Source organism: Capra hircus, chromosome 10 (genome assembly GCF_001704415.2).
Source record: "Capra hircus breed San Clemente chromosome 10, ASM170441v1, whole genome shotgun sequence".
Lineage (NCBI taxonomy): Eukaryota > Metazoa > Chordata > Mammalia > Artiodactyla > Bovidae > Capra > Capra hircus.
Window position 1 is genome coordinate 56,264,646 of NC_030817.1, and position 16,215 is coordinate 56,280,860.

Consider the following 16,215-nt stretch of genomic DNA (forward strand, 5'->3'; position numbering starts at 1 on the left):
CCATCCTCCTGCAGGAAGAGGGGAGCGGTCTGCACAGTAGATCCTTTAAAATACCCACTGTATTTAGCTCTGCTCTGGAGGTTTGAAGCAGAGAATAGGAGTGGATTCAAGTGAGAAAGGCAATCATTCTTTTTGAGCTCGGTAACTGAGAGGTTGAGGGAGGGGAGGGGGCTTAGATGTAGTGCTGGACAGGAACTGGAGGAGAAGCAAGCTAAGGCACTCTGCAGATAATCCACAGGCAGCGCCACGGCAGCATGAAGGAATGTAAGCATCTCAGCTCCGGGGCGCGGTGGAAGAGATGCGGGAACTGCGGACTCAGCCTCCAAGGTCCTGCATTTGAAAGGCGCCCGCACACAAAGAAACGGCGAAGTTAAGTTCCGGTAGCGCAACACGCAGAGTTGAAAGCCCGGCCTCCCTGCTAGCTCTAGAGGAAACGCCTAACGCCGGGTCACCCAGCTTAGAGAGTATCCTCTTTTATCCTCTGGGGCCGCGGGGACAGCCTGCCCAAGGCACGCCCGAAGCGCCTCACAAGAACTACAAGTCCCATAAAGCACTGGGGCACCGGCGGTGATTACGAAACCCCCGCGGATTGGCCACGCGGGGCGGGGAGCGCAGGCCGTCTCCGGGGAACGGGGCGGGGGAAAGGGCGGGGCGAGCGGCGGCTCGGCGGGCACGCCCCCTCACCCGCGGCCCCCTCCCCGCCTCTCTCCGCCGCTCTTCTGGCTCCCCGGTCAGAGGGCCGGAGCGAGAAGATGGCGAAGACGTATGATTATCTGTTCAAGCTGCTGCTGATCGGCGACTCTGGGGTGGGCAAGACCTGCCTGCTATTCCGCTTTTCCGAAGACGCCTTCAACACCACCTTCATCTCCACCATCGGTGAGGGAGGGGTTGCGGCCGGGGACTGGGAGTGAGAAATGGGGGGCGGGTGCGAGGGGGCCGGGAGAGAGCGGTGGGAGGACTTGGGAGCCTCAGGGAGGGGACCCCGGGGACAGCTGGGCGGCGAGGGCAGTGGGAGAGGGTGAAGGCGTGAGAGAGAGAGAGGCAGTGAGGACGTGGGGCTGAGAGGGTTGAAAGGAGGAACTTGGGGGCAAAGGAAGAGGAGGAGGAAACAGAAGAACAAGGACTAGGGGTATTGGGGAAAGTGAGAGGGTTGGGGGTGTGACAGAGAGGGGGTCTTAGAGGGACAGAGTGGGGGAACACAGGAAAGCTCATAGAGAAAGAGAAGGGGATAGTGGGTGTGAAATGGATTAAAAGAGGAAGGAAATGGAAGGGGGAAACGAAGGGTTGGGGGGAGTGGGAATGGGAGGTCCGGGGAGTAAAAGGACAGAGGACACAAGGGACAAGGTAGAGGAGAACCCAGGAATCCGAAAGGAATTCGGAGGAAAGAGTGATTGAGAGTTGAGAGATGAGAGGGACACTGGCTGCAAGAAGTCTGGTCAGAGACACCATGAGGAAATTGTAGGAAAAGGTAGATGAGTTAAGGGGACCCAAGAACGAAATGCGGATACTTGGAAAAAGGAAAGGAGAGCTGGGTGTGAAATAGAAAGGAAAAGCAAAATATACAGTAAAGAGGTGGGGCAGAGAAGAGAGAAGATGGGAAAGGGAGAGAAAATGGAAAGTAGAACTTTCTCCAGTTACTGGAAGTATTGGTTACCATTTCTCTTTCTTTACTCCCTCTGGATCAAGTGCAGGAGAAAGAGCAAAAAGTGACTAATAATGAGATATTGTCTATGGAGCATTAAATTGTTCTGGGAGTGTTAATGGGCGTTGGGAGGGTTGGTGACTTTTGGAATGGTATGATCAGAAAATATGGTTTACTATCTCCTGCAAAGCAGCACTTCTTAATTTTTAAAATTATTAGCTTTGAAGGTTTAGTAATTCTCAGCTGGGAAGTTGATCTTACATTCGGCCTGCCTTTCTATGTATTTTCCTTTTAGTTTTAATTATAACTTGCTAAATGAATCAGAACATGCAGTGTACCCCCCAATTACTTTCAGTTGATTTGGATTTTTCTGGTCTTGGTTGGGAGCTGTCCTTCCTACTTTTGGAGGACTCTGTGTTCAGGTAACAAAATCTCAGACTTAACCTAAACTGAAGAAGAGCAAATCAGAGCTCGTTTTAAGCTGCCTGTACAAGTGACCTTAACATCATAGCTGCAGTTAATTAAGCACCTTAAGAATCTTAGCTCTTGGTTGTCTGGGTGATGTTGTGGCTTCTCATAGCAGCTCACTTAAGCATCTTTCAAATGGTTCGTATAGCATATTTCACCATGAATTGCTGGGATTTTTAGGGGGGCTAGTACTATGGAAATGAGTTATGTTTTAAGGATAATTTATCACTTATAAAAGAAGAGTATTGGGGTATAGAGCGCTGTTCTGTGAAGCACTGGGAAAAGCTATGGTTTGTTTGTTCTGGCATTTTTCATATGGATTGAGTGGTCTGAAACCTCCTGGGTGTTATGATGTCTGGGCTTAGGGAAGTTTGAGTTGCAAGTTCTTGGCAGTCATTTGTGAGTGGGACTTTTTCTTTTCTGAGGAAGCAGATTTTAAATGTCATGTCTCAAGTGTATTCTTAAGAGATTTGATGGGAGCTGTTGTAGCCACCAAAAGGCGTTAATTTTTGATGCTGGTAATCATGTCAAAACCCCAAATCACCGTTTTTCATTGTTGAGTGCACACTGAAGTCCAGAAGGTAAAGGACAGTCAAGCGGGTCGCCTTTTGTCCATTCTCTGTGTGAGCCTCCCAGAAGTATTCTCCTGCATCGAAAGTGACTAAATCTCACTGAGGCTGTTTCTGTTAGGCTCCTTAAATGACTTTTGCTTGTTTGTAACAGTTTTATTAGTTTCCTCTTTTTTTAGTCTTAATTTTTGTCCCACTTTGTCTGTGAGAGTGTCTGCTTCCTTTTACAATTGTAGCTTTGAAAATTACTTTTTATTCTAAAGGAGTAAAATCTTTCTTGCATGAATTTTTTTTTTTTTAATGATTGAAATTCTGTTTTGTGGAGGATTGCAGGAAAGTCAGCATCCTGAAAAAGTTTAGACCTGGAGGGAGGTGTTAAAGGGGGGTGAATCTCATGTATGATGTTGGCCTTTGCATTTTCTATGGAGTAGATGTGGTAAAAAGAGGCTCTGAGCTGTGTCTTCAGTTGACATGGAGGAGGGGAAATCCCATGCCTCTTTTTTAGCCCCATGAGCTCTGACAGGAAGTGGTAGCCCAGAGCCTTCAAACAGCACAAAAAAATATGTTACCTGCAACCTAATGCTTTGGAGTTGAAGTTAAGTTAGGAAAATAAGGTGAATATTAACATCATTCTAGTGAAATGTTCCACACACATTGACCACAAACATAGGCTTGAAGTGTCTGCATCTCTAGCAGAAATATCCATGCCCCCAACCTTCACCCCCGTTTCCAGGCGGTCTGAAGTTGCTGAAGGAAGCGTTGGTGGTCCACCTCCTCCCAGTCACAATTATTTCGTGAGGCATCTCAGCATGGAAGTTTCCAGGGCTTCTCTGACTGGGTTTGGAAAGATTTGCCACGATTGCTGACAAAACTTGATAAGGTCTACGTCACAGGAAAGATCTATTTCTTAATACCTGGGGTGTGTGTGTGTGTGTGTGTGTTGTATCTTTCAGGAGTTATATATATAAATATCTGTTTCTTCCCATGGAGTTACATTTACTGTCTTAATTTTGCTTTATTAAAATTTAGGTAGTTTTAGAAAAGGACATCTGCCACCTCTCGACCCTGATTTGATAGGGATTCTTGTCTTCATGAAAGGAAGGAGACAGTCATTTTCATTACAAGATGCAGTTGTCTCACAGATGGTTTCTTCTTTCATGTATGGAAGGTTCTGGTATCTTCTCTGATATCCTGGCTCCCCTCATTTCCTTTCTGCTCTTGGGGGTGGTGGAGGGTATACTTCTTTCAACTGACTTGCTGGGAGTCTTCATGTATCGGTCAGATAATAGTTAACTATTAAGTAGAGATGTTTTATCCATTTGAAGTTATAGATTCAGTGCCTAGAACCAGCAACCAACTCTCATTCAATTCAGATGTTTAAGAACTGAAAAAGAAATTTTGATTGGCTCCTCAAGCCCCTTACATAATCATTGTTGTTGTTCAGTTTCTAAGTCATGTCGGACTCTTTGTGACTCCATGGATTGCATAATCATTATTAATGGTTAATTAAATGTATGTAAAATGTGTCATGAAGACAACTAAGAAACAGTAATGCAATTTCTCTGAGTTATATTTCCTATGGGATGTGGGTACATTTTAATATTGATACAAAGGCAGAGGGACATCTTGGAATGGCCTGTACTGAACCTGGTGCCGGGAGAACAGAGAAAACCAGGCCCTGTCTTCTAACAGGACAGTCTCAGCTTCTTCCCTTTACTGTCTCTGCCCTGCCCAGCCTCCCTCTTCCTGTTAGGGTATTTCCTGAGTGGTTATATTATTTAGTATAGTCATAGTTGAACAGCATAAAGAGCCTTAGAAATTATCTACATGATGATTGTGCCCCAGTTTTATAAATAAGAAAACCAAGCTTAGGTTGATGCTGTCAAGATCACGCAGCTGATCAGATGCTTGTAGAAGCATCTCTAGTGAAACCTCAAACCCAAGTCTGGATTGCTTCTCATAGTTGAGCTGCTGCTGTTTCTTATCAGCATGATCACTGCTGTAAATTCAAATTACCATCTTTTCCAGGGAGGAATTCAGTTTTGCACATTTGCTTATATGTGAGGAAGGTTAAAGTGTTCCCATTTGGATCAGTTGTATCTCTTCAGGGAAACAGTAAATGCTAACAGGACAGCTCAGAGTCCTGTAGAAGTTTATATGGGCTAACTCGGCATGTTTTAACTGTCCTTTGCCCTTTCTTTCTATGTCTGTTGTTTCAGGTTAGGGTATCAAAGTGCATCCTGCCATTAAAATTCCTTCCATGTGCAAAGTAACTAATGGCATTGTATTAATAGTGTGCTGGTAATTGCAGCCTAGTCCCATCAGAGCACTTTTAGACAATTTATTCCCTGGCATTTTTTTCTTGGATACACTTTCTCTGTGTCTAGGGGTTGGTCGCCTATGGCCCACAGGCCAAATGTAGCCTCCTGCCTGTTTTTGTGCAGTCCACAAGCAAAGAATGGTTTTCACATTTTTAAAAGGTTATTAAAAACTAACACAAAACAAGGAATATGAAGCAGACACCATATGTGTCCCACAAAGCTTAAAAATATTTACTAACTATTCTTTCACAGAAAGAGTTTGCCGACCCCAGCTTACAATTAAATAATGTTTTTGGTTGGTAGCAATTCAAAACTTTTATCAAGACTTATTGACCAAAAAACAAACTTTGTCATATTTACATTTTTATCCAAGATGATATCAGCATTTGGCTGAGCATAATCCAGATATGTAGTACAAGTTGATTTTAATTTTCATCATTGTTTTGCTTGATTTCAACCTCTCAAATGAAAATATGCAAGGGCCAGGCAACTTCAGGGCTTCCCTGGTGGCTCAGACAGTAAACAGTCTGCCTGTAGTTCAGGAGATGCGGGTTCGATCCCTGGGTTGGGAAGATCCTCTGGAGAAGGGAATGGCCTCAGTCCAGTATTCTTGCCTGGAGAATTCCATGGGCAGAGGAAGGAGCCTGGCAGGCTTACAGTCCATGGGGTCGCAAAGAGTCAGACACAACTGAGTGAGGAACACTTTCAGGCAACTTCAAGTTGAACATTTTGTCCGTAAAACCTTAGTTTAACGTCATTGTGTTCTTTCAGAGTGTCAGTAGACTTCCCACCTAAGTGATAGCTTTGAAAATAACACTGTTTCAAGAGTGTAATACCTGATCATGAAGGGTTAAACTCATCTCCTCAGTTATTGTTCTACTGAATGCAAAAAGCCATTCAACAAATTAAGGTAGGAAACTGAGTCTTGGACACAGACCTGGACATGTCTTAAGAATATGTGTACTTTAACAAAGAGCTTCGCCAGCTGTTCTGCATGGCAGCAAACCAGGGAGGAGGTTCTCTTGGCAACAGCACCAAAACTGTTTGGATCCTCTGAGAAATGCTGGAGGGAAATAGGTTTGGATATTGCCTAAGTGGAAAATGTCTGGTCTTTGAAGACAGGGAAAAATTTAGCAGTTGATATTTTAATGGAAGCTCATAACTGAATCTGAGAAAAAAACATGGAACCAGAACTAGGAGACCAGGGAGCTGCTAACACGGCCTGAGGCTGACTGGCTCTAGGTCAGCTCTGCCTGCCTGTACACAGGACGGTTCTGGAGATGAACTCTTCTGTGTGTTAGATTTGCTACATAGGAAAGATGTGCAGGAAAGAGTTTTCACAGTGCCGTGAGAAGAGGGTGGGAGTGGGGAATGGGGAACTAGATGTTAGATGGTAGTATAGCTATATAATACAGTATGCTATGCTATGCTCCATAGCTTCATATGGAGCTACTGAGATGTAAGTAGCCAGTGAAGTGGCTTGGTCGGTGTTTGGTGTTAGGAAGATTTCACAGTGAATTAAGAGCAATAGGTCTGAAGTCAAATTGGGGTTCATGTCGTGACATCTGCTATTCCTACTTCTCCTGTCTTTAGTGAGCTGGTGCTCCTTCTTGGGCCTTAGTTCCTTCATCTGTACTAGAGTATATTACTACTATGCAAACTTCTCAGGGATGTTTTGTGTTCCCTAGGGCAGGAATCAAATCTTACTCACTTTTTAAGTCTCCAAGGCCTCTATTAAATGACTGATCAACTGGATGGATGAATTATAAAGCACTGTGAGCCATACAGCATTGCTTGAATTTTAGTCATTACCTTTCATAGTATTCTAGATAATTAGATGATGTCAGAAATGAGATTAAAAGTGCTTAATTTGAATTCCTAACAGTATTTCTCCCTCTATCAAATGCTGTCTTTCTATAATCAGTTTTAAAGGGATATTTTAGACTCTGAAAGATATATCACTTGTCTTTCAGTCTCCATAATAAGCTGTTTAACACCCTGCTTCCAACCCCCCACTAACATAAATACCAAATAGAAAATGAGTGAAATCACTGGGTTTGCTTTAGAAGAGCCATTTCAGCTTTGTCTCTGCCCATTAGCTGCAAACAATGCAACAGATGCCTGTTAACAGTTTCATGCCCAGTTTTAATTAGCAGATGGAGCTGTGTTTGTGTTTGTGTTCTGCCCAGCACTGGTTTGAGTGACAGCATAGTGAGTGGATTGGAACTGGGCTGGGCCTTTGGGTTGAATAAAGCCAAATGCTATTTTGAAAAAGATGGATATAAACATTTATTACATAGAACTGCTTGCGTATCTCAGTGGAACAGCTTCATGTCTAGAGGAAGACTAATGTTTGCAGTTATGTTTTCTGCTCTTACTATCCTTTAGTAATTACATGATAGGGAAAAATACCATTTTTTGGCTTAAATGAAGGGTTTTGGGGAGTCTTGAAACTGTCACCAAGTGGCTTTCTCTGAAGATTGGTTTCAGTATTTCGGTATAGTAGGTTGAGGACTGTGCAGAGCTGGGGTGAAATGGGCTTCAGCCTGAATGCCAGTGCTGAGTTGGTAGCTGCCTCCTAGCATGCTGTGTTGTATAGAGTTCTCAGGTCCTGTCTGAGCTCAGCAAGACCAAGGACTGTGACAAATTCCTGATGTGAGTCGTGGGCAGGGGATGGAGAGAGTGGGTGGCAACATCCTCCACATATACTGTCTGTTTCTGCCCCCTGCCCCCCCACCATGTTATAAAAGAAGCATTTCATTTATAGTTTTGCTCTGCCATGTATATTGATAGAGGATGTCACTGGGCACAGCCTGGCAAACTGTATCCTTGGAACTGATGAGTGTTTTCGGTTTTATTTTGTTTTTTTCTGAAGTGAATAGGTAGTATTTGCTTGCAATGTGTTGTGGCTAAATTTCAGTATTAAAATATTATCCGTTAGTGATTGCTGGATTTATTGTGTCTGGAGGTGTGTCCTTCTCCTTTGTTCACTTTTAAATTCTGGATTCTTCTTATTTTGCATTGAATTCTAAAGAACCTTAAAGGAAATAGATGCCTGATTGTCTTCAGAGGAAGAAATGTCTGTGCTACTTTTTTTAAGTTACTTAACTCAGGACTTCCTTAGCGAAGCACATAGTGATGCAGACAACTCAGAAACAGTTCTTACAGCAGCCCTGTTCCTTGACTGTGACAAAGTATTTTCTTGCTGTCTTAATCTGTAGCATTCAGCATCAGTTAATTACGCACTCTGGTGTTTACCTGTTGCTGAACCTTTGGACATTTTCCACAGAGCTCTCATCTTCCTGGGCCCAGAATATTAATTCTTGGCTCCCGGGAGGAAGTGTGAAAGCTCTGCACGTCCCCGCGTTAGTCAGATTAGGCTTACTGTCACCACGACAGGCTGGGTGACAGTGCTGCTTGCAGTCCCATGATGGCATTGCAGGACTTCAAAGCACTTAGTTCAGTAAGGTATGGAATTCTACCTCATCATGGTAAAAACCAACCACAAAGTCTTAAGCAATATGTAGTGTTTCACTGCTTTCTGCTGGCAAAGTTAGGACTGGCATGCTTTCCCCACTTCACATTGCAGTTTTGCATATTTGGGGGGAGAACTTGGCTAGTTATTTTAATAACTCATAGATACTTTCCTGATATATAAAATAGGACAGTCTCTAACATACATGATCAGGTTTTGACATGAAATACAGGGTGATCTACTTAAAAGTTGAATTATAAGAGTTCATTTCTGGGGGACTTCCATGGTAGTCCAGTGGCTAAGACTGCTGTCCCAGTGCAGGGGGCCAGGGTTGAATCCCTGGTCAGGGAACTAGGTCTCACATGCTGCAACTACGGGGTCACATGCCCCAACAAAAGATCCTGCATGCTGCAACTAACAAAACAACCAGTGCAACGAAACAAATAAATAAATATTTAAAAAAAAACGTTCATTTCTGGGAATTCCTGGTTGTCCAGTGGTTAGGACTCCATACTCCCACTGCAGGGGGCACAGGTTTGATCCCTGATTGGGGAACTGTTAATAAGATCCCAGCATGGCGCCCCCAAAAAGTTCATTTCTTGTGACCCTATGCAATATTTTCTTAGCTGGAATAGGTATTGCAAAATATTCTAATCTCATACAAAAATCTATTACAAAAAAAAGTGTGTACATTGTGAGATGTCAGTGACTGACCCTGCTGTAATTTGTTTGTTGCTTATGAATTTGGATGGGATAGCTGTTTATGGTTTTCAACAAGGAATTTTTTATCTTAAGGTCTCTGAATAAAATCTTGAGATGGCATGGCAAACAGTTCTTTATTGACAGTTAACTATTCCATTTTTGAAATGATTCAGACCACTTTCTCATTTCACTCTCCATTAACACGTCAACCCTATCAGGATTTGGGAAGAGGGGTCTGAATAGGGGAGTGAAGGATGAAAACAGCATTCTACCCTCCTCCTGTATCAGTTTCTTTGGCTACTTGTTCAGCCTCTTTTGCTTTTGTAAATTGGAGTAAATTGTTGGCTGAGAAGTGAGAAACTTCTGCCTAAAATATGGTGACTTTTGACTGCATTGCTTTCTTATAGTGTTTAAAACTAAATAATAAAAAAATCATGATTTCCCCACTTCACATTGCAATTTTGTATATTTGGGGGGAGAACTTGAAGGTAGTTATTTTAATAATTCATAGATACTTTCCTGATGTGTAAAGTAGAAGGACAGTTTCCAACATACATGAAATATAAGGTGTTCTACTTAAAAGCTGAATTATAAGAGTTCATTTCTAGGGGACTTCCCTGGTGGTCCGGTGGCTAAGACTCTGCTCTCCCAGTGCAGGGGGCCAGGGTTCAATCCCTGGCCAGGGAACTAGGTGCTTGTCTCAGTCATAACCCGTGATGAACAGATTAGGACTTTGTCCACAAGCAAAATCATTTGAGCAAGTGCATTTCCTTTGTCTACTTACTATTGTTTGGAAAAGTTCCAGTCTTATAGAAGCATGAAAATGTATGAAACAAGTAAAATAATTTCTTTTACATCCACAAAATTCCATAACAATGAAATGTGAAAACATATATATATATATATATAAATATATAAATTCAGAGGTGTGTCTCTGTCTTAGCTCTTCAGCCTTCAATTTGGATAAACACCATTATATTTTATTTTATGTTGGGATCTCATTAATATGATTTACCACATATACAGTGCTCTGAAAAACAGTGTTGCATGTTTCCAGTCAGTGGCGGTGCAGGTCCTTCCTAAGGACATTAGCCTGGGTCTGTTTTCTCATTGAGAAAGGAAAGTTCAGGCTTCAGGGGTCTTGAGAATCTCTCTGGCTGCAGCGTTCTGTGAGTCTATGAAATCAGGTAGTATCTGTAAAGAACAAAGAATTTGTCCTTAGTTAATGATTGTGGGGAAGTTGGGTCAGGAAGATCCCCTGGAGAAGGAAATGGCAACCCACTCCAGTATTCTTGCCTAGAAAATGCCATGGATGGAGGAGCCTGGTGGGCTATAGTCCATGGGGTCTCAAAGACTCGGACAGGACTGAGCGACTTCACTTTCTTTTCTTTTTGCAGGTGGACACTAGTGAGGTTTTTTTTTGTTTTTTTTTTTTGTTTGTTTGTTTTGCCTTTGTGTTTATCTGTGAAAAGAAGCTGGGGTTGGGAACTGTAGTGACTTATTAGTAGGCTGCTAATGTCAGATACCGAGTCATTTTCACTAATTTTACTCGTTCAGTGAGCAGCATTTTTCAGTCCACAAAATATTGAGAAGAGAAAGAATAGCAAGTGTCCAGGCAATTTGAACACAGTGATGAAAAGGGGTTAATGTAGGATGTCAGGAAAGAGTAGAGGAGAGGGAGAGGAGGGCATCTAGGAGAGAATGATGTGGAGGTTAAGATCAGAACCTCAGGAGGCTTTAGTTGGGTCGAATTTGGAGTGTCAGGAGGAGGGACTCTCGCCTGCAGATGTCGGGGAGACAACCCCTGAAGGAGCTCCTCCTCAATAGATGGGCATGTGGCATTGGTCAACTTGAAGGGTAACCAGAGGGCAGGTTGTGAAGGGACTTTACACCTGTTCAGGAGTCTGGACTTTATCCTGAGAGCAGTAGGGAATCATTGGGGATTTTCTACAGGGAGACCAGCGAGGAGATAAGCAGATGTCCTTGGTTGCCCCGTCCCTTCTTTGGCCCTTTACCATTTACAGAGCACTTTCACTAACATCCCTGTTTAAACTCCTCAGTAATCATGTCCATGGACAGAGATTGTCTTCATGTTCTAGACGAGGAAGGTAAGGTTCTGAGAGAGTGATAGACTCTTGATTCATCAGCTAAGTAGGTAGAGGAGCCAAGACTTGAGCCTTGAACTCAGTTCTGAACCACAGTCTGTCCATAACAACCTGCTCCTCTCAGAATGGGTCCTGAAATTTTCCATGGGACTCAGTGCTCTGGCACTTAGCCCGTAGTAGCGGTCACTTCCAGTGGTCTGTAAGAACTGCGTAAACTGACCAGCAAACCCTTGAGAAGTGTGTTGAGTAGAGGGATGAAATCAGCCTCTCCCTGGACAAGGCCCAGTAACAGCTAATGCAAACACGCATCGTGTTGCCTGCTGGCCGTGGAAGGTCAGCAGGCTCTGGTTTCGGATTGTCTCCTGGCTTCCCCACCCAGTCCCATAGGAAGCAATCAAATACATACACAGCAGAACCAGGGCAGGAGGAGACAGAGTTTAATTATGAATCCAAGTCTTTTGTGGAAAGGAAGCTAATTATATCGGAAATCTCAGCATTGCTTCTCCACATGGGGCCAATGGTTTGCTATACTTGTACGTTTGCCGTTGGTCTCAGCTAGACTGTAGAGTGCGAGGAACTGCTGCTTTAATTGTGAGCTTCCTTCCTTTGACAAATTAAATTTAAACTTTACATTAGCCTCTCCTTTCCTTTTTTTCCAGAGTGAAATTGGCTCTGCTCTGGGTTTTGTTTGTAAAGCTGTGTTTGGCAGTTTTCCTCCGATTCACGGTGACATTGTAGACCAGTCTAACACCTGATTTGTTTGCTGACCCTGGGTCTCTAGAACGCTGCTGTTGAACCAGAAAGCAGAAAGGTCCAAGCAGCGAAGCTAGTTATACAAAGTCCATTTGCTAAAATGCTGAACTTGCCTCACTGGGGAGGGAGCCCCTGGATCCAAACTTAGCATTTGCATTCTTGCTTTAAAGCAGGGCTGGGGGCCTCCTAGAGGTGGGCCACCAGCATCTGAGAGGAAGAAGTGGCGACATGGCACTGTGGCAGTGGCATTCTTCCTGTGACTTGGGGCAAGTTAGCAGCCAGCCTCCCAGGCTTCCTTTTTTCTCCATAAGCAAACAGGGAATGCTGTGCTAGACTCTCTCTATAGTCCCTTCCAAAACTCTGATCCTAAGTGGTGATGGTGGACTCACTCACCACTTTTACTCACAAAATGGTAAAAACAGATGTGAAAACTGAAGATAACGTTGTATAGGTAAACAAGAACTTGGACTTTTGAAACAGAGACTCAAATTCAAATCCTGATTCTGCTAATTTTTGTTGAGAGCTTTGAGTGAATTATTTAACCATTTTCCTTATTGATAAAGGAAGAGTACTGCAAGAATTTTGTTGTTTTATTTCAAGAATGAAATGCATTATTGTGTGCATAATACCTTTGGCACATGGGAGACATGGAAAGGTATGCGTGTGTGACTGTGTGGGTGAACTCAATGTGAGTTCATTGAAGGTAGGTCCACACAGCTCTGAGAACCTTGGTGATCTGTGGGGGTTTCAATGTTATAACACTTGCTTTTAATTAATAAGAGCTAATATTTACTTGGCCACCTCATTCGAAGAGTTGACTCATTGGAAAAGACCCTGATGCTGGGAGTGACTGGGGGCAGGAGGAGAAGGGGACGACAGAGGATGAGATGGCTGGATGGCATCACTGACTCGATGGATGTGGGTTTGAGTGAACTCCGAGAGTTGGTGATGGACAGGGAGGCCTGGCGTGCTGTGATTCATGGGTCTCAAAGAGTTGGACACTACTGAGCGACTGAACTGAACTGAATATTTACTGAGTATTTACTATATATCAGGTACAGTTTTAGGCATTTTACATGAATTAACATTTTTCATGGGTTGACCCATTTAATTCTCATAACAGCCTCTTGGGTACATTGTTATTTCCATTTTTCCAAATGAGATAATTGAGGCACAGATTTTAAAGAACATCTCAGGGTCACAGAACTCATAAGTGGTAGAACCAACTTGGATTTGAATCCAGGCCGTTTGGCTCCAGAGTCTGTGGTTTTAAGCCCTAAGCCTTTCTGCTCCATCGGTGACTCAGAAATATTAAAAAAGAAAACGATTAGCTACCCCTGGTGGCTCAGATAGTAAAGAATCTGCCTGCAGTGTGGGAGACCCAGGTTCGATCCCTAGGTTGGGAAGATCTCCTGGAGAAGGAAATGGCAACCCACTCCAATATTCTTGCCTGGAAAATCCCCGTGGACAGAGGAGCCTGGCGGGCTACAGTCTGTAGGGTTGCAAGAGTTGGGCACAGCTGAATGAGTAACGCACACAAGGAGTTGATGTGATGCAAGATGCATTGTGGGGCAGCTCCTTACCAGCTGGGTGACATCATCACATCCTTTAAACCTCCTTGGTCCCTGTCTCCTCTTCTGCAGAGAACTATCATGGAATGGTTTAATGGAGTATACTGGAAGGAAGCATTTAACAGGGCTACACATGCAGCCAGGCTCAGTAAATGGTGAGGGTTTAGTTGTTCCCAGGTAACTTAAGAAGCACCTATTAGAATAAGTTACATAAAAAATATGAATGGGAACATTTTGGTTACTTAATGGGATGTGCTTTGAAGTTTAGGACTGTATGCGTTTAACTAAGTTCAAATGGGAACCGTTTCTTTAAACTCATTCCCAAAGTGAAGGTCCTTATGTCTCAGCTGGCATAAGGAGGTGTCCAAGACAGCCCTTGGCCTTGGGTGCAGGATGTTAATGTGATGATATAAGGAATGAGTTCTTCAGAGCCTTCTAGCTGCTGCAAACTCTCGGGCATATTGAATTCTTCCTTCTGGTGAAAATATAAATAAAATCAGGGTTGAATGCCCTGTCTAGGAAGGACAAATGTTTCAATTTAAATATTTGAGCTGAGTGTTCTCTGTTAGGGCCCTGAATTTTAAATGCAGTGAGTTTCTGAGTGAAGTCCTGAATTTTAACGAGTTTGTTTGCATACATGAATTTGAACAATACATTAAATCTTGAAACACCATAGCTGATTTTAATGGAGTAAATTACCCAACTTGAAAGTTAGTTACTAGGCTTTTCTTTACCTTATAATCAAAAGTCATTAATCATATTTTCGCAGTATCAATACATGCTAGTAGTTTCTTTTTAATCATTAAACTATCTCTGCAAGAGGATTAGGGAAATAAATGTGCCAGGGTGAGCATATAGCATGATCTTCCTCCCTTTTAACCCGTTTCCTCCCACATACTAAATGATTACCTGTACATGGTAGGAATAAAGCCAAAATTGGGTTTGGCTTTGTACAGTGCTTACTTAGACCAAGAAGGTGAGGTGAGATGCTCTCCTCTAGTTTAAAAGTATTTTTAAGCATTTATATGTATGTGTGTATATACACACATGCACACATATACAAAGATAGTACAGGAGGTGACAGAGACCAGGTCACAAAGAGCCTCAAGGGCTGAGGTAAGGAGGAGAGCATTTTTTCTGACTGTAGTTGAAAGTACATATGCAGGGCCGTGTGCAGGGAAATGATACACATAATTTGTAATTTTTAAAGCTGCAGTGGTTTTAAGATTGAGTTCCGTCTTGGGCTTTAATGGCACTGAAAAACCACGCTGTGTAGCTTTCTGGTCCAGTCCATGCCCTAAAATCATGTTGTGTCCAGAAAAGTGTCGTGTTAAAAACGTTCAGTTAGCCAGTCTTGCCTCCTAATGAAGCATAAAAATTGTGAGGGTTAGCTCAGCTAATGTTCTGAGCACTCAAATGTGCCAAAATTGTGAGCATGCAGAAGCTTTCAGGACATCCCACCTGATGGTGACCTTCTGGAAGACAGGAACCATGGCTTGCCTCTTCAGAGCTCATTTGTCTGATGTTCAGGCATGCGGTATCTGTGGGATAAATGAACTAACACCATATATTTCCTTCTGAGGAATGGATTTGAGGCTCCTGTAATAGTGAGATCTCATCCATTAGCACATACATGATCTTCAAAGGATATATAATTATCACCTGTTATTGCTTATGGTCTTTTTCTAGATATGAGAGTGATGAAATCAATCTGTTTCTCTTTTGCCTAGAGTATTTGCCTATAGTAATAAATGCCTGCTGACTTCACTTATGCCCGCTTGTAAATGCACAGTTTCTGGTGCGTGGAAGGCCCTGCTTAAATGTTTGTAGCCTGAATGTACAGTTGGTGGCCATTAACACTCTCCGGCTGTTCATGTCTCAGTCAGATCGCAGCAAATGTTTCCTCTTTCCCCGTATTTTTCCAGCAAAGACCCTATGACTAACAAGAACTTTGCCAACATTCTTTCTTGCCAGAAATTTCCAGATAGTTTCATCTTCCCTTGTTTCCTTTTCCCTTCTCTCCAAGGAGCCGATGTTGACCTGTTGGTTGACCCTGTTTCTTTGCTTTTTTTCCTTTTGGCCACACTGCACAGCATGCGGGATCTTAGTTTCCCAACCAGTAACTGAACTGGTGGCCTATGCACTGGAAACACAGTCTTAACCCTTAACCACCAGAAAAGTCCCTGAAAGTGAAAGTGAAAGTGAAGTCACTCAGTCGTGTCCGACTCTTTGCAACTCCATGGACTGTAGCCTATCAGGCACCTCTGTCCATGGGATTTTCCAGGCAAGAGTGCTGGAATGGATTGCCCTTTCCTTCTCCAGGGGATCTTCCTGACCCAGGAATCGAACCTGGGTCTCGCGCATTGCAGACAGACCCTTTACCATCTGAGCCACAAGGGAAGCCCCCAGGGAAGTCCCTGGTTGATGTTTTTGATGGAATACCTTTCCACTCTCCTGGGGCCAGGCTCTGGCAGTCATCTTCCTCTCATGTCTCTCTCTCCTCATTCTCTGGCTCTGCTGGCTCTTTCTGCTTTGCCATTAATCCTGTTGAAATCACCTCCATTTTGATAAAGAGATCCCTTAAATTCACTTCCTCACATCACCTTTCT

General features: G+C 43.2%; 1 protein-coding gene across 1 annotated transcript in view; it reads left to right on the top strand.

Moving 5' to 3' along the window:
• RAB8B (RAB8B, member RAS oncogene family) overlaps positions 655-16,215 on the top strand; it is a 68,674-nt gene continuing 53,113 nt past the window's right edge. The window contains exon 1 of the mRNA XM_018054313.1: positions 655-876. Within this exon, the coding sequence (XP_017909802.1) occupies positions 753-876 (124 nt within the window). The 5' untranslated portion in view covers positions 655-752. The remainder of the gene's footprint in view (positions 877-16,215) is intronic.